The following is an 18,069-nucleotide window of genomic DNA, read 5'->3' as shown; positions in this document are numbered from 1 at the left end:
TCAAGAGTTTCCAGTTCCGTGGTAGACAGTGAAGCTTCTGTCATTCTCTCAGTTGCAAGTTGGGCCTGTCCGAATGATTGCTTTGCCCTTGAGCTGAAGTTATTGAAGAACCCAAGTACAAGCAAGTACCCGAACGGGATAGCTTCATACAATCTCGAATGAGAAAACCGGCTTCTTGATTAAAGGTCGAGTGCAACGTAACCAACCTTTGAACTACCCTTATTCTATCTGTCCAATGCACATGGATTTCCTAACATATACAGGATAAATGCGGTTGTAGCTCCATAACTAATACTATTCTGAACAAACACCCAAAAGTCTATAAAACACACCATCTACTCTGTAACACTATCCTGGATACTCCGCAACGCACTCATCTTATGCGCGGGATCGATAGCCGCAGCATTGCGCGCGCGGCGCCGTGCATCAGTCCAGAGCATAAACTCGCCATAGCTCTTCGGCATGACATGCACATCTTTCTCAACCAAGAACGTATAATTGAACATACCCGTTGACTTCTTCGTGCCGTGCTCGACATCACGGACCTTGGAGTCGACGCGGACCTGCACCTTAGTATACCGGTTGCTGCCGTCGCGCTCCTCAGGCTCGGTGTACGCGACCGTCGCGCGCAGATAGAGCACGCTGCCAACGGGGACGGGGTTCTCGAAGGTACTGGGGTCCAGCGCCAGGAAGTTCGGCCGGGCGTGTGCGAAGGATGCTGCGCAGCAGAAGGCTAGTTCGAAGGATTGTTTTAGGAGAAAACCGCCGAAAATCATGAAGTTGTGTCGGTTGCGGTCTTGCGGCTGCATGATCATGGCGGATTTGAGGACTGTGTCGCTCATGAAGACTTGGTTTTCTGGGCGGGTTGCTGGGGCCTGGGGGTCTGTTGGTGGGTTGTTAGATGGCGGCGTGATGGATTGATAACGTAGTAGAATGTAGTAGGTAGGTAGGATGTTAGGATACTGACTCAAATAGGACATCTCCTTGGTCCACATCGAATGAATCAAGTTGCTCTCTTCGTCGTCTGGAGCTTTCTCAAGTAGACTGCGGGTGCGCAGCGCCTTCTTTGCTTTGTAGTTCTCCTCGCCTTTCGTGAAAAGACGCCTCTCTTCCTCGGTCTCCACGAGTAGAGGGGCCACAGACGCGGGTCTGCGAAGTGTATATTAGCAAGAATAGAAGCTGATAATCACAGGTCGGTGCAACTAACTTCTTCGTAGCGGGATCCAGCGACACCATCGTGAACGCACAGGTAATCAATACATCCTCCGGCGTCGCCGCCTGGCCCTCTGAGCGCACCTTGGCCACTTGCAGCGAGACCTCCATACTGGATCGCCCTGTGGCATACGTAACCTGCCCACTGAGCTCAAGATCGCAGATCTCCATGAGCGGATGCTCAATGGTGATGCGGTCCACGGCGGCCGTGACGGTGGTGACCGAGTCGCCGGTGTGGCGGTATGCAATGACTCCAGCTAGGGCATCCAGGTCCATTAGGAGCGAGCCCAATCTGTGCGACGAAATTAGCTAGGATATCACTATGACTCAAACTGCACGGGACATACCTGATATTTCCCGAGGCGTTGAGATAGGAATCCAGAAGCCATTTATCTTGAGCCAACGGCAAGATCTATGAAGAGTCAGCGCCGAGTTGAGAAACAAAGAAGAAAAAGAAAATATACATACAGCACTGTAGTAACTATCCGACATTTTCTTCGGGCTCAGATCCGGCTTCACGTTTGGCGCAGCAGCCTGCCCAGCATCCTTGGCACCAGCGCGCTCGGCATCCCGACTATGCGTCAACGCATCGATCCACGGCGTCTTGACACGCATAGGCATCCACGTCGGCCGAAACGCCGCATTAGTCGGCGTGGAGTAGAAATCCCGCGCGTTGGTCGCGGGTGACTGTGTGCCGACGACAGCTCGTGCCGACAGCGTAGGCGGTAGGCCGCACTTGGACCGGGCGAGCGCGGACCTTCTTCCTGCGAGGCCTAACATTCTATAGTTTTCTCGCGGGGATGTATGTATGCAAAAGCAGTAGGTAAAGAGAATGATAAGAAAGGTCTTTGTAGAACGTTGCCCGGTCCCGAGAATGACTGTCCTGATTCGGTTAGCGCCCGGCAATCCGGGGGAACTCGGGATTCCGCGAAAACAAGTGCCGAAAGTCTTGGATTTTGTTGGAGATTTAGGTAATGAAGGCATATTTTGGAGGCACGAGGGATTTAATGTGTTTATTAGCTATTTATTCGGGGTATTTGTTGCGTTTTCGAGTGTTGATGCCGCAATATACGTAAGAGGAAACAGGTCTATTCATTGCATTTGGATATGTGAACCATGCGTAGGACGACATTAGAACAGATGGCAGACCCGTGGCACATCCCTGCGCAATCAAAGCTTGGCCTTCAATTGACAAGACACACAATAGCAATGCCGCATGCAGCTTCTCGATCGAGAAGCTGCGTCAAAATGAAGTCATCGATAAGATCTCGATAAGGTGGGCTGATCTATATATGCGTGCATCCGAACAGTGTCCAAGCCGGGCATCTTACTATTTAAAGAAGACTGTTAAATCTAAAACTGGCGCTATATCAATCACACCTGAATATACCGCCATTGCGACATGAGTGACCCGACCAACCCGCACATCCAGAACCGAACGACACCGCAATGGGGTCTATACCAGCGGGAAAACTTTTGGAAACCGAACGAGGGCCAGACACCGCCCTTTAACACTGGTATGTCAGCTGTTGTTGACATGCAGTAGGGCGAGATGTGTATACTGAGCAATATGATTGTGGAATAGATCCTCGCAAACTGGAAGAAAGAGCCAAAGAACGACTGAGCGAAGGCGGTTGGTATGACTTCCACTTGCAACTTACAACCAAAAATGCCTCACGCTGATACTAACCATCTCTGGCCAGGTACTATGCATCCTCCAACGCAGGCATGTCAACAACCCACCTCGCCAACCGACAAGCATTCTTCCGGCACCGCATCATCCCACGCCAGCTGATCGACACCAACTCGCGCGACACCTCAACAACAATCTTCGGCCACCGGGTCGCAGCGCCCATCGGGTTCGCTCCTATCGGCATAAACAAGATCTACCACGCATCCGGCGAAGCAGCCGTCGCCAAAGTCGCCGGTGAGCTGCAGCTGCCATACTGCCTCTCGACAGCGGGGAGCACCGCAATCGAGAAAGTAGGCGCGGCGAATGGACCCGGCAGCCCGCGCTTCTTCCAGCTGTACATGCCGCACGACGACGAGTTGACGACCTCGCTGCTGACGCGGGCGTGGGAGTCTGGGTTCGATGCGCTGATCCTCACCACGGATACGTGGCAGCTGGGCTGGCGGCACGATGATGTGGCGCACTCCAACTATGCGTTCTATCGCGGCTTTGGCGCCGATCTGGGACTATCAGACCCTGTGTTTCGACGACGGTGCACTGAGGTGGGTATTGACCCCGACAAGGATCCCGTGGTGGCGTCGGCGAAGTGGATTGACTCGATCTGGCATGGACGCGCCTGGTCATGGGAGAAGATCCCCTGGCTGATGGAGCAGTGGCGGCGCATTTCTGGGGGACGCCCGTTTGTCATTAAGGGGATCCAGTCTGTGGCTGATGCGCACAAGTGCGTTGAGTATGGCGTTGACGGTATTGTTGTCAGTAATCACGCCGGCCGCCAGGTGGACGGAGCCATTGCTAGCTTGGATGCGCTGGAGAAGATTGTCGATGCCTTTGGGGACCAGATCTATGTCATGTTCGACTCGGGCGTGCGCGGCGCCAGTGATATTGTCAAGGCTTTGGCGCTTGGTGCTAAGTTTGTGTTTGTTGGTCGGTTGTGGGTCTGGGGTCTCAGTATCATGGGCGAGGATGGCGTGCGCCATGTCATGAAGTCGCTGCTAGCGGATTTGGATATTTTTATGGGAGTGGCTGGGTTCAATGGGGTCAAAGATTTTGATCGGAATATTCTCGGTATGTTCTTTTTGTCGTTGTGCAGAGTCTGTGCTAATGTCATCCTTAGAATCTGATCCCAAGTCCTACACACTGCTTCCCGAGAGGGAGCTGTGAGCAATGGTCTAAATGGAGAAGAAGGGAGAGTGACAGAATGTAGTCATGGTGGTATTTTGTGAACTTTCTAATGATACAGTGGTGTGATCATGCGCTGAAATGAGGATGAAAGGTGTCTGTAACTCAACGCTGCAAATGAATTCCCGCGAGATCAGCGGCGAATCGAATAGAAGACAATCTAGACGAAGAGAGCGCTGAGAACCGCCCCGAGAAGAGGCCAGCCAACACCATGTGCAAGACGAAGTGCCGAGCTGTCTGAGGCTGAAGCTGAAGCCGCAGATGAAGCCGCGGCGGATGTCGTAGAGGATGTAGCAGACGTAGTCTGACCCGCAGTATCACTGCTGGTGCTAGTGCCACTACCGGTAGCGCTAGTAGTGAGAGTAGTCGAAGAACGGCTGGGCGCCTCAGATGTCCCGTTTCCAGAGGACGAGTGGGCGCGTTTCCCAAAGCCGATTTTGGCGTTGTCAAAGTCAAACACCGAGTACACGTTTTTCAGAAAGACATCACCAACAAGCCAGGTGTTGGTTGCGCCAGATTGATGACCCACGATGGTAGAAAGACAGCCAGAGTCGGTTTTCTCTCCGATGTAATCTTCCGGCAAGATCGAGTACTTGATCCCCGAAAACGAGAACTCCAGTGCAGCGGTCGAGTTGCACGGGACGACGTAGTTCTCATCCTCTGACATCGAGGAGCCGGGGATAAAAGAGAAGAGAGTTTTGGCATCCGCCGGAGGAAGAAAAATGTAGGTGGTCCCCGTATCGATGGTGGTGGATCGTTTGGAAAAGTTGCAGCTCTGGCCATTGACATACGCATCGTCCAGAGGGATGGTCCAACTATCGGCGTTCGTGGAGGTGTAGGAGATATCCCCATCGAACTTGGATGTGTCGACCTTGCCGAAGTTAACCTCCCCACTCTTGGGATCATTCGAGGCCCGCGAGAGACTGAACCCAATCAGGTTCGACTTGAGTAGTTTCTTCTCGGCGACAACATCCATAAATGAGGACCGCTTCCATCCCCCAGTGTATGAGCGTCCGAGACCCAGGATGCCGTCAATGGGATATGACGAAAAGTCATTGGTAGCTTTCGTGACTTGTCCAAATGGCAGGTCCACATCCAAGCCCGCAACTGACATGGTATCTTTTCCCAGACCCCCGCGCACAGTGCCGCTGCTATAGCCGAGGCTGAAGGAGGAGCCATTGGAAGAGAAGCTGCTTGAAGCGGACGAACTGAATGTGTGGTGACTCGTGCACACATCTGCCGTGCACGCAGCATCAAAGACCCAGGTGCTGGGTGATCCGGTGTCGACCGCCAACCACATCTCCTGCTTCTGCGAGCCGACCTCCATTGCAACGAAGTAGGAGTAGTCCAGACCATCCTGGTCAAGTGGTGCACTCTGTGGAAACTTTGGGGTATCGGCTTTGATTCTGTCGTAGTTATTGCCGCGTCGAACGGGGAGTTTCTTGATATCAAGTGTCGTGGGTTTGGTATCGGCGTGGGTGTCGGATTTGGTGGGTGAAAGAGTCCATGGCAAGAAGCGGCGTTGCACAGTCTCCCATGTCGAACGGGACACCGGTGATTTTGCCTTGAGTTCATATGGGTAGAAAGCTTGCACGCTTGACGAGAGGGCCGCAATGACAACCAGACATGGCGAGAGACGCATGATCCTGGGATGGATCTAGAAGGTGAAGAATGCCCGACGTTGCATTTGCTGAAGAAAGAACAATGCAGTTGATCGTGTTCAACTCGAGGGTGTTGAGGAGTCAAAAGCTCCAAGTGCGGAGAAATGATCGGTAGAGCTTGTTAAAGAGGGGACTGCGCAGCTTGAAGATCTGCAGTTGAAATGGAACTACAAAGATACAAGGATTCGCAATGAATAAAAGGAAATAAGCACAAGAAGAGAAAAGAAAAGAAAAGAAAAGATCAAGGAGCGACAACAGCAGAATCAGAGAAAGAATACAGAAAGGAAAAAAAATCTACGGGAGGTTGGAGGTTGGAAGATAAAAAAACATGGTCGCCCATGGCAAGACGTGAGGGGGGGCTTCTACTCCACATCTCCAAGACCCTGACGACACTCCCCTGACAAGACCCTCTAGTCTGTGTCAGGTTAGTCCAGCACCGACCCGTGGCTGTTTTAAGGTGGGATCGACTGCTCAGTGAATTGCCAGGGGTGCTAGGGTGCACTAATCAGCGCGTAAGCCTTGGCCTGGTGAACTCGATTGCTGGAGCTATCTCGGGGAAAAGACATCCACCGTGGCCCTGGGGAGCTCAGTGGTTCGCCACTTTGCTGCGCTAGTGTGACCATGGTGGGTCCTGGGGGTTGTCCGACAAGACTGTTCATGCTTGCAACCAATTTCCATGGATGTGATGATCCAGCGATATGGTTCTGTCTATAGATGTGTTCACATCGTATATGAGCGTAATGACAACAATCCTAGCTATCCATGGGGTATTAGACTCGACCAATAATACTGGGCCCTCGAGTAGCTTTACTTCTGGCAAATTCAAAGTTTTTCTACTACAAGTAGTCTAATTTCTCTGTTTCAGGGGAATTTTAGGATAATACGCCTATGACTGGGATAAATGGAAATCGATACAAGACGAAGAAGGGGCAGTGGGATATGTCATGCAAAGGCATTTAAAGGGTGGGTTTTTTTACCATCGATCTGCTCGATATGAAAAGTTAGATGAGGAATTCCGGAGGGGTGAATGAGTTGAGGCTTTAGGGAAACCAGAAATCAATATTATACCGAGGAAATATGTCGTCTGTATATAACGGTCGACCTGATCTGGAGTCGAAACCTCGTCCTCGCAAGAGCTGGACGATACTGGGTCTTGGTATCTGTAGAGTGAAGAGTATAAAACCCCCGCCGGCCTGTTGTTGTTTCTCTTCTTCTCCAGCTTCGATCTTCGTAGAAATTGGACACCGTTTCCCACGATTTGCACCTTGTCAGTCTTGGAGACTGGAAAAGTGGTGATATTCTGAGATAACCGAACTGCACCGAGAGCCGTGCTTAGAACGAAGAGACTGTTGACGCCTCCGGCGTCGCGTTATCGGCGACCTTGATGCCATATCGCGGTGCGTACAGAACGAGCTTTTGGAGCATATTCTAGTAAATCTAAGTCTCTGCGACTCAAGTGCCGCAAATCGCTAAAGATCCTCGATGCAAATGGCAGTTAAATATGTCGAGTTCCGGATAAACAGATCCATCGTCGATACGCCGCCCGTTACAAGGGACAGAGGAGGGGCGGGGGCGTAAAGAGGGAGTCGTGCGTGGGCGTGTGGTCGGACGGGCTGTGCCGAGGAGGCCATTTTCAGCGTCATTTGACGCCAGAAACGGCCGCCTCAAGCATATATGCAAATTGTTATGAAGAAAACGACAATACTAAACCCCCTAAGACACGTGAATAATTACTAACGCATCCCTACGCTCTAATTAGCTTACGAAAATCAGAGGCTGATTTATTTTATTACGTTTTTAAGAGATTTGGCGAGCTTTGACGATTTCGATAATAATTTAGGTCTATAGTATCGATACTAAAGGGGGTGGGGGGATATTAGGAGGTGTTCTGTTAGCCTTTCTCTACCACTAGTTCCATCAAAATATTGCACAGAGAAAAGTAAATCCGGGTTCTCGAATGTTTCGTGATTATACATCATACCCAGAAATTCTTTGAACTTTTTGAGCAAGGTCAACGTTTCAATGTCTAAGTATTTTGGCTAAGAATCGAGTATGAGTTTAAGAGTGATGTGAACAAAGACCATGATTTGAAAGAGACTTACTGTGGAATCCACCTTTTGATATTCTTGTGACATCTTGGACGAGTATCCTGGGTTTTTAGAAGAAAAGCGTTTCGTGGTGCGAAGGACTCCCTTCCTCCAGGTCAACGATCTGACCCTTGGCATTAAATATGCGAAGCTGTGGAGGTAGTCGGGGTAGCTCGAGAATTTCATGATCCACGAGACTTGAGGATTGGCTAAAGGCGGCTTATGGTTCGTTAATTGAGCTAAGTCATATATTGGGTGTCAACGTTCTGGACATGGACCACTGGAAACTCCCAAGAATGCTGGTCAGGGATTTTTCCTGTCGGCTTTGAATCCGTAGCTGAGAATGATCGGGTGGAACTGAATATGGTTTGTATTTCTTCAACCCATTTGTATGAAGAGGCAACATTGGGCCAGGCTTGATGTGGATCACTGCTTGAACCTGGATCGTCTGTTTCCCCCACACAGATTCATCATCCTCTTCAGTGGGAAAAATAGACTCCAAGCATTTTGGAAAGAGGGAGAAGTTTAGACAAGACATGACGAACATATGGTAAGCTGTAGATGCTCGCAGTGGTATTCCTTATAAATACAAGATTCTGGACAGCTTCAAGCCAGGGTAATCAAGCACGTTTTCGAACTCACAATATATCAAACATGGTATAAGACCCTCTCCGCACAAGCCGCTATTGACACTAAATTTTGGAAGGCTATTCATATCGAATTTCTTTTTCCCGGCGCAATCAGCCTTGGAGGCATTGTTGCGTTTGCGAATGGACCCTTCCCGACAATGGGCAATCCCTCCCCAGGATACACTGAGCCCAGACGCTCAAAATGTTCTACAGGCTTTCCAGTGCCTAAAAGAAATTCATGAGGTTGATGATGCACTTCTGTCTGCTACCGCAAAGACACTGGTCGAGACTCTCAGCCGTCCAACTATTGAGAAGCTATCAGCCATCACTTGGCATCTTGATTCATCGGGCGGACAATCAGAGGGTATGCGTGGTTTCCTCGAGCAGCCAGGCAATAAATCAGTCTGGGAAGCAGTTCATCGAGCATATGAAACGATGACAAAACGCAATATCCCCTTCCGGGAATTCAAGGTCTCGCATGACTTTCTGCTCTACCCGACCTTGTGTTGAAATTGGTCGAATTCCATGACGGCTTCAGACAGCCTACTGGCCAGCAACTCCGCATCTCGCAAGATTTTAACAATTGAGATACCTGGAAAGCTTGTCTGTTAATAGCATATGCGAAATAAAGTTAGTATTGATTGTGTTAAAAATATAATGGCTAGACAAGAGCCGGTTAGTATGAATCAATTTATCAACTTTCCCCCCGCATATGCATGGAGAGGAATGGAATTGTTCTCACTTTCATTGAAGGAAAATGCCTTGCAAGACGCAGTAGGACTAATCTTCAGAATTCGGCTGAGTACAAAAATGGTTTTTATGGGGTCGCGCATCCCCATAAAATACAGACTGGGTCTAGTGTGATGCGGGTGATCACTGCGAGTCACCTGTGCGCATGACTTTCGGCTGAGACAGGCCTGACATTTTCTCTTCTAAATTGACCTTGCGAAGAGCGACTCCAGTGGAAATAATCTGGCCAGATGTCTTCTCGTGGCAATTCTTCCAACAAACTATCTAACAACGGAGTCATCGCAATCCTAAAAAATCATCCAGGAGAGCAGCCTTTCGGTCATGTTGAAGACAGTCAACAACTCGACTTTCTCCGACAGATTTATCGTCCACTCCGCAGGCTGTTCAGCACATCGACAACCATTTCTAACGCGAACCGCAACCGAGTCGAAAGATGTGATCGCTTTGCAATACCCCAAACTGTACAAGATAGATTCTCGCGATTTGAGAAGAACCCCTTGGAATTCTGGGAAATGCCCATCGAACCACTACCACGATACAGCCACCAGGCCGAGCAACACAGAGCTAAGACATTCCTTGAGAGGGCAGCTCAATTAGAAACAAACATTGATGAACAAATGATCTTGCGAAGACTGGTGGCTATAAGTTCTTAGAAGCTCTTCCGGCGGGCAATACCACCATCAGATGAGCGCATTATGAAACCTACTGTGAAGAGGTTTCTGGCCCATGTCAGGTTGTCTGATTCAGACGATGACGTTGAAAGATTCAGTGGTATCTTCCATCGAGGACAAAGGCAACATAATTTCTGCAAAGAGCTGGCTATTGAAGCTTCGGTTGATGACAACTTGGAAACCACATCTACGGATCATTATTTTTCTCGTCTATCCCCGACAGCATGTGAGTTTACAATCAAGACTATCAAGGTAATTCACTGATCAAAATTCAGATGGGATAACAAAGACCTGGTTGGAGATGATTATCAGGCGACTATCAAACACCTTCGCGAGGTCGGTATTTCAAAGAAGGCCGAAGAAAAGTACGCTGCTCGTATGGCCGAAATACTACTTGATTTTCACACGAACCTCGTCTGGGTTGCTGTGACAACGAGGCGGAATGCGTCTTTGAAAAGAAAACGAAGGACGCGAAACTTCGAAGCGCGCCAAGGAAAAAAAAAAAAAAGGCGGCGCAACATCCATTTCGGCTCCCGACACCCAGACTATCCAGCCAATCCTAGAATCTATGTCAGAGGTTCGGGCCACCCCAAACACCAGAGAGTCCATTTCGAGCAGCAGAAAATACATTAACATGTTGAGCAGCAGAAACCGGTAATTTCAACGGGACACCTTTTCGCCCTCACCTTTTTATTTCAAAAAAGTTCCTCGAAAATTGAGGGTTGCCCGTCGTGAAAACCAAATGAGGGACCTAAGAAATAAAAACGGTCGGAATGGATAGGGTATGTTCCCCACTTTGGAGCCTGGATGAATTACTTGGGCCTCATAAATGTGAGGGAACTTATAAAAGCTGCTCAAGTTTAATGAGCAACGGTGCTGAAGATTACAAGTGCTCCGGCAGGATAGACCCGGACTTAGCGGGACTGTTCTAACTCCCACGGGGGTTCAGTATTCAATCCTCTACATACTGTAATCGAATAAAATGTAAATATTGTTGAACTATTGCACTTTCCTCTCATACACTTAGATTGGAGATACGGGTATCGAATCTCTGGACCAAGCACGCATTCAATCATGCTCCTCCAGTCCCACTGCCAAGTCATAGCGTAGTTCAATCACTTCAGCGGGCTGCATTTACTTGAGATATCGTAATGAAGTTCGTATTGTACAGTATCTTTTTTGAATCTAGTTCACGCTTTTTCTGGGAACACTAGGAGTGACGAGGGAATTGATGGTAATTTCGAATGACACTTAGGTTATGGAGACGTGATACCTGAATAAGAAGGCATGAAGGTCGCTTTGTACTCCAAAGTGGACTGACAGTAATGGGTTATGTGAATTGAAACCCCCCTGATGGCAAAGCAAAACAACGGGCACACATACTAAAGATAGCGAATCCAACGAATAGTGAAGGCCGAGAATTTGAGGCTGTGGATAGATCCATGGATCACTGGCCTCCTTGGTCATCGTCAAAAGGAGGATTGTCCAACCAATGTCGAAGTTGCTCGAGGGCAAAGATATCGTGTTCTTTCTTAGAAGTGGTATAATCCTCAATCCGACCCTCAATCCAACCACTCGTACCCCGGGAGGTTCCCAGTGAAGTACCAATTTCCCTGGCCGAGCCAAAGTCAATCAGAACTGGCATACCCTCAGCAACCTCAGAGTCGTCGACCAGCACGTTCGTTGGGTTGAGATCATTGTGTGCCCACCCGAGGGAATGTAGGTGATAAATGGCAGACTCAAGCTCGTTCATGAACACTCCCTTGTCAATCTTTCCCCCTCCATGCCTGAGATATTCCTTCAGATCGTGCGAATGGCGGCTAAGCACGATGCCGGTCAGGTAACCCCGCCGGAAGCGGCAGCCGTGGTACCGGATAATACGTGGATGAGGGTGTTCGGAAAGAAATTCCACGGTACGTGCCTCCTCCAATAAGCTTTGGGCGAGTAGATGTACTACATTGTATCGCTTGTACACATCATATTGGGAAAGGTTGGGTCGCTTAATGAACACTTGGACATTGGCGGGCAGCTCCAACGGTGCCTCAGTCAACTTTTTGGAGTCAGATAAGGACAATTCTGGGAATATCTCGCTGTCAGGGATTGGTCTGAGCGTGGCCGTGGCTTGTTGAATCGAGATCTCAGTCTTGCGGTTAGGTAGTTCGCCGTAGAAGATAATATCGTCCAAGTTGATAGCAGCGAACATTGTGTATCGAAATTCATGGGTGTTTGGATCGAATTCCTCAGACAAATAGGCAAAGTCAGTCCACTCTTTGATTTGTGGCATCATGATAAAGGGATGAGGTTGTGTTGTTAGTTGCAAGTGCTGAGGACCTAAGAATGTTCAATTTCGTAGGACGGGTCGACGCTAACATAATTAGCTGAAACAAATTATTTTAGAAAAGAGAAATCAAAAGTACCCAAAAGAACTCCCATGGGTCTGTGCAGCGCTCGTACAGTGGGTGATCAAAAGTTTGCATACCCCTACCCCACACCCCTACACTGCATTTTCTTGACCACTTACCTATTAATATAGCTGTTTACCTTACGCGAGTCGACACGCTAGTATATACACGCTATATCGACGCGTTTTACCCCCTAAATATCATACTAATATAGAATAAATATAATATTAATATAAGATATACTGCTTTGCCAATTCGCTGTATACTCGGTTTACTAATGCCTCGTAAAGAACTCGACCCTTATACTCGTACTCGTATTTGCGAGCTTTATTCGACTACTTAATAGGGGTATAAGAGAATTTATAAAGTATACCCTTCGATATCTCTATTAACGATTTAATCTACTATTAAAAGAGAGAATAAAAGAGTTAATAATTATTCAAAACCTTGTTCCGGAGCGCCTCGTAAACTTAATAAAGACGATCGCGATCGAATATATAAGAGAGCTACTACTGACCCTTACGTGCGTTACTAAGACCTACTCGCTGATATCGATTATAATGTTAAAACGATATCAATTCAATAGCTTCTGAATAAAATAGGGCTTCGAAAATAGCGGTAGCTTAATCGATCTACTTTGGATAATATAACTAGAGTAAAATAACTTTATTAGGTAAGAATATATTAATATTTTATCTTTAAAGATTAGGCTCGCGTCTATTGGTCTTATAAATATACTATCGAGCGAGGTGCTGGCTATCGGAAGCCTTATATCTTTAATCGACCCTTGTAGCAACGAATCGAGCGAGATATTTATAGAAGACTATATAGAAAGTAAATAAAATAGATATTTTAGGCTACTTTCTCTAGCGAAATCAGATATACTAGTCTATAGGTATTATAAGGTAACCTTAACGTATCTCGCGGCGGTATAGATATAGAGGTTATCTCTAATTTATATAGAGTTATTTTGTTTACGTAGCTTAGACTAGATACTATTTTTATATATAATAATACGTTAGTTTATCGCGCGTATATCGTATATAAGCTTTTAGAGCGATATAGGGTTAATACTATAGTATAGCTATTTTATTCGCTAGATCTTAATCTAATTAAAAATATATGGGCTTTATTAAAGGCAAAAATCTATAAGTTATACCCCGAGCTACTAGATATACCTAATAATAGTACTACACTAGAACGTTTAATTAATACAGCGTAAGAAATATAGGATAAGATTGATTAGGGGGTTCTGCAAACTCTATCGAATTCGATGCCAAATCGGGTAAAAGTAGTTATCGAAGCAGAGGGTTGGTATACTAAATATTAGTATAATACTAGTATATAGGGGTTAGAATACAGAATAAAGAGTTTTTTTGACTAGCAGAATATTATATAATATTATGTGGGTCAGGGGGTAGGGTACACAAACTTTTGATCACCCACTGTAGTGAGTAGTGAGTGTGTTGTGCTACCGAGTCTGATGACGATGTCTGATGACCTCGGGTCATTTTGGATACCCGGCTCAAAAGAACCGGAAGTCGGAAGACATCCCGGGCGTGGATCTTTCAGTGCGGTGATGTAGTGTAGATCACGGTGGATATTGCAACAGCCTCGGCGCAACGAAAATGGAGGTTATGAGCGGGAATACTACTCCCCATCCATGGATACATGCACCACTTGAGTGGAGTGAGTCATAATTATATGAAAATAAGGTAGTCTGGTTCCGAATAATACTGTAGAATTGATCACAGCCTGTAGATGGAATTCGTGACAGGAAATAACCTTGGTAGTCAAATAGTCAAGGCATTTGGGATTACTCCTGCACAGGGAGCTCGCACAAGATATTAATTACATCAAAACGCTAGTTCTCAAACAGTCTCATAGACAACACGAAGAGGAAAGAAAAAGAAAGAGCTCAGCCAAGTATCAAGGAAACTCGTTCATCACAGGCCATAGCCGAGTCACAAGAACGTGATAAGAAAAAGAGCGAGGACCAGCGCCCCATTTACTTCCTCGGACTGGACTGTTTCGGGCCGAGCACATCGTCCAGGAACCCCGTCCAGAGCTCCTGGACCACGCCCGGCTCACCGGACCCGGTGCCACTGGATTGGCGCTGGATCTCCTCGCCGACGCGCGAGCGGCCGACCGTCTCGGTCAGCGAGAAGGGATCGATGTCTATGGAGTGGTTGTCGACGACCTCGCTCATGGCGCTGGCCGCGACATCCGAGCCGGACCCGGCCACGGTGTAGATCTGCGGCTTCATGGGTGGGGCGGTCTGGGTCTGGGGGTCGGGGAGGGAGGAGATGTCGGGAAGGACCGGGACACGGGGGCCTGGTCGGACGGGGGCGGCGTCTAGTTCCGCCATGGAGGGCATGTAGACGAAGTCGACGGTGGAGGTGTCGCCGACGGCTTTGGAGGCGCGGGAGGTGTTGAATTGGCGGGTAGATTGCTCGCTGGGGAGGAGTTAGCTTGGTGTTTGGACATGCTTAGTGGTGTGGATGGCGTGGAACATACCCTGCAAAGGCTTTGCTGTTGATTCGACGCATGGCGATGCTGAATGCTCGTGATTGGAGGACATCGTGGTTGGCGAGGCGCTCAATCAGCTGAACGAGTGGGTTAGCTGAGTTGGCGTGGCGGAGAACAGCGCTCAAACATACCTCGGTCTTGCTGCCGGCAGCACGTAATGAGCGGCGCTGGCACTCTGTCTTGAGATCGGGCAGACTGCGGGCAGCGTACAAGGATGCCTTGTCGCCGGGGTTGGCGGGTTGAGCAGACTGCACACCGGTGATGTGCAGGGCGCGGCGAGTGGAGGGCACCGCCGAGTGTCGCTGGGACAGGACACGCAGAGCGCGCAAGGAGGACGAACGAGGAGCAGTCATGGTTGAGGACAAGGATGTATACGTGAGTATAGAGCTGGGGTGGTTGTCAGAGAGCGAGAGACCCGAATATAGAGAACGGATAGGAGAGAAGAAGAGAAGGAAAAGGAGGGAGAGACGGACCTTATAAAGTTGAAGCGTTGGGGAGAGCTACGGACGGGGCGGTCTGGACCCACGTTGATCGATAGGTGTTGACGTGCTCTACCTGGTCACTCTATATAATATACGTAATAGATATCATAGATAATAGACAGCCAGGAAGTAGATGAGAGTATTGAAGAGCAGACATACTCAGAATACAAGACATCAACAATCCCAGAAGAAAGAGGGGAACCCGGCTACTTTATGCGACATTCAACGGACGGAGATCTACAGCGTAATGTAGGTAGGGGCCAAGTACCCAGTACCCAGCCCTCGGGACGAAGGCTAGCCCGTACCCACCAGGGGACACGATGTACCCGGTACAACCATGACTGGCTCCCCCAACCCGAATTGGTGTCTGCACGATGAAGTAATGGAAACCCTCGAAATGGCCGGAAGAAGTAAATCCTTTGGCTCATAATAGGGCAACCCGAGTCTGATCCGCAATATCTTCGCCGTGAGTGGCTTGCAACCCCTCTCCATCACCCTAATTCTGCACGGGCACGTAAGCAATTCCAGAATACCCTTCTACATGGGGAGCGATGATCATTCCCGCTCAACAGTTGAGAAGGAATTCTTCCCGTCCAAGAGTCGCATTCAATTAACAAGTCGTAGGCCGTCTCCAGGCTACGGTGTAATTCTTCGTCTTGAATACGATCCGCTTTATGTTGCAGATTCTTGTTCTATAATTATTCGATCATGATTCTATATTGAATGTTCGGTGAAGAATCTCGACAGGCTGTGTCGTCTTGGCCGGATTCCCCTGATTCATCCCTGCATACTACAGACTCAACAAGGCACCGAGCTAATTCAACCAGATGGTGGTTGTTCAGGTCTATGCACTATACTATGGATCACTCTATGAATCATCTGTCGTCATTAAAGCTTCGACAGACCACGGCTTTTAGCTATGGCCCGAGCGTAGGGATGCGACCGTGAATCCGGCACCAAGTGGTCGATATCTGCCGTGTGCACGAGGTCGGGCGATGCCTCGTCTAGGGTTGTGACGCCTGTGTTGCGCATGGCGGTCTCTAACTCATCTTGCATGACTAAACCGCCCAGTGGTTAGCAGGGCTCCAGCAGAACATATACAGCCACCACTTACTGTCAACCAGATGCTCAATCCCTTCCTGTCCATAGTTCGTCGCAAATAACATGCTGCGACCCATACCCACAGCCGTGGCACCTAGACACACGGCCTTGAGAATGTCACTGCCGCGCCGAATGCCACTATCCACATACACCTCCATAGCACCAAACACCTCGGGACACCGCCGCTGAATCTCGAGCAGGGTAATGATCGAAGGCGGGCTCGTGTCAAGGTTGCGACCCCCATGGTTGCTGAGCAGGATCCCGTCGAGCCCGGCTTGCATCGCGAGCCGGGCATCGTCCGCCGACATCACGCCCTTCAGACACACGGGCTTGTGCGTGTGCTGCCGGACCCAAACCAGATCCTCCCACGTCAGTCCAGGATCAATAAACCCGGCCATGACCCGGCCGAGCCCGCCGCCCTTCTTGTCGTTCTGCGCCTTCGATGGCGACATCGGCACGGACAGGCTCTCGTCGGCTTTGACTCGTTCGTCGGCCTCGCGCTTGCCAGGCCAGGCGGCGTCCACCGTGACGAAAATGGCCTTAATGTTCGGGTTGGCTGAGCACTGTCGCAGCAATGCTGCGGACTTCTCTCGGTCGCGGTTGACGTATAGTTGGAAGAAGAAGCTGGCGGACGGGGCTGCGGTTCGCAATTCATCCATAGTGTAGGAGGAGTTATTTGAGATCTAGAAATCTCATCAGTATGGCGGGACTGATCAATTCAGTTCCGGTATAACTCACACCCTGCATAATGCCTTTACTTTCGCATGCGCGCGCAATGGCGCATTCGCCCTCAGGATGAATCAACTTCGCCATGGCCGCGGGACTCACGAACAGTGGAAGCTTGTAGTCCCCGCCAAGGATTTTAGTTCGAGTATCAACCGAGCGCACGTTTCTCAGCACCCGGGGCCGGAACCATATCCGATCGAAACAGGACTTGTTGGCGTCCCGTGTGATCAGATCTGTAGCCGCGCTCGAGTAGAACGCCCAGGTCTTCTTGTTGGCGGTTTTGGATGCCACGACCTCGAAGTCGTGCGAGTTGATCAGCGTGTGCAAGGGTGGCTTTTCATTCTCTAGGACCACCCGTGGATTCTCGCCAGGCGGTGGCTTGGCCCAGTCGGCATCGATCGTGGACTCATCGAGGACGCCCTTGAACTTGTCGGGATCAAGGTTGGTTCTCAAGACGCTCGGCGCATGCACTTCTGAATAGGCTTTCGTGGCATCGTTGCCGGCATATTTTAGAATGACTGCCAATAAGAATTTATTAGATTCTCTCGACGTGAAAATAGATCAATTGTAATGTAGACATACTTGTTGACCCCCCCGGGTGCTCATCCAAGAAATCCGTCACATCCCACACTTGATTGTCTACGACAATCCAACAATCTTCGGGCGTTTTGTGCTCGGAGATTTGCTGCGTCGACAGCAGTTTCTGGTCTGCCATGCTGCCGGCACCATTCCAGGGTTAGATATCCTCTCGCGAATGGCCCTGAGTTTGACTCTGTCCTGTAGCTCGAGTGGCAGAGTCAAGGATAGCAAGGGTCAATGTCGTGTTGCTCTGAAACAAAGGAAAAGAGGTGGAGGTGCCAGCCAGCCAGCGAAGACTAAATACTCAGCAGCGTTTGCGGTGCTTCTCCGTCCACAACTTATCCACTCTGCACGGCGAAGTCTCCGGACTT

The 18,069-nt window shown here is 49.2% G+C and overlaps 6 protein-coding genes across 6 annotated transcripts; 1 reads left to right on the top strand and 5 right to left on the bottom strand.

The window, feature by feature from the left end:
* Positions 1–335: 335 nt before the first annotated feature.
* Positions 336–1,992, bottom strand: NUU61_009846 (putative acyl-CoA thioester hydrolase; the record flags this gene model as incomplete). Its single annotated transcript, XM_056660371.1, has 4 exons — positions 336–1,149; positions 1,208–1,504; positions 1,560–1,624; positions 1,681–1,992. 4 exons carry the CDS (start codon positions 1,990–1,992, stop codon positions 336–338), a joined length of 1,488 nt encoding a protein of 495 aa, XP_056506869.1.
* Positions 1,993–2,614: 622 nt separating this feature from the next.
* Positions 2,615–4,063, top strand: NUU61_009845 (uncharacterized protein; the record flags this gene model as incomplete). Its single annotated transcript, XM_056660370.1, has 4 exons — positions 2,615–2,729; positions 2,798–2,849; positions 2,916–3,967; positions 4,017–4,063. The coding sequence occupies 4 exons, from the start codon at positions 2,615–2,617 to the stop codon at positions 4,061–4,063; spliced, it is 1,266 nt and encodes a 421-aa protein (XP_056506868.1).
* Positions 4,064–4,241: 178 nt separating this feature from the next.
* On the bottom strand, positions 4,242–5,723 carry NUU61_009844 (pepsin-like aspartic protease; the record flags this gene model as incomplete). The annotated part of the gene is made up of 1 exon (XM_056660369.1): positions 4,242–5,723. The coding sequence occupies one exon, from the start codon at positions 5,721–5,723 to the stop codon at positions 4,242–4,244; it is 1,482 nt and encodes a 493-aa protein (XP_056506867.1).
* Positions 5,724–11,326: 5,603 nt separating this feature from the next.
* NUU61_009843 (uncharacterized protein) lies at positions 11,327–12,166 on the bottom strand (the record flags this gene model as incomplete). Its single annotated transcript, XM_056660368.1, has 1 exon — positions 11,327–12,166. One exon carries the CDS (start codon positions 12,164–12,166, stop codon positions 11,327–11,329), a length of 840 nt encoding a protein of 279 aa, XP_056506866.1.
* Positions 12,167–14,289: 2,123 nt separating this feature from the next.
* Positions 14,290–15,163, bottom strand: NUU61_009842 (SAP domain-containing protein; the record flags this gene model as incomplete). The annotated part of the gene is made up of 3 exons (XM_056660367.1): positions 14,290–14,737; positions 14,799–14,887; positions 14,942–15,163. The coding sequence occupies 3 exons, from the start codon at positions 15,161–15,163 to the stop codon at positions 14,290–14,292; spliced, it is 759 nt and encodes a 252-aa protein (XP_056506865.1).
* A 1,017-nt stretch (positions 15,164–16,180) lies between these two features.
* On the bottom strand, positions 16,181–17,834 carry NUU61_009841 (FMN-dependent alpha-hydroxy acid dehydrogenase; the record flags this gene model as incomplete). Its single annotated transcript, XM_056660366.1, has 4 exons — positions 16,181–16,350; positions 16,407–17,076; positions 17,132–17,637; positions 17,702–17,834. The coding sequence occupies 4 exons, from the start codon at positions 17,832–17,834 to the stop codon at positions 16,181–16,183; spliced, it is 1,479 nt and encodes a 492-aa protein (XP_056506864.1).
* Positions 17,835–18,069: the final 235 nt, after the last annotated feature.

Source organism: Penicillium alfredii (genome assembly GCF_028826965.1).
Source record: "Penicillium alfredii strain IBT 34128 chromosome Unknown utg000012l_segment0_segment0, whole genome shotgun sequence".
Classification (NCBI taxonomy): domain Eukaryota; kingdom Fungi; phylum Ascomycota; class Eurotiomycetes; order Eurotiales; family Aspergillaceae; genus Penicillium; species Penicillium alfredii.
The sequence above is the reverse complement of the archived record's forward strand: the minus strand, read 5'-3'. Positions and strand labels throughout refer to the sequence as shown.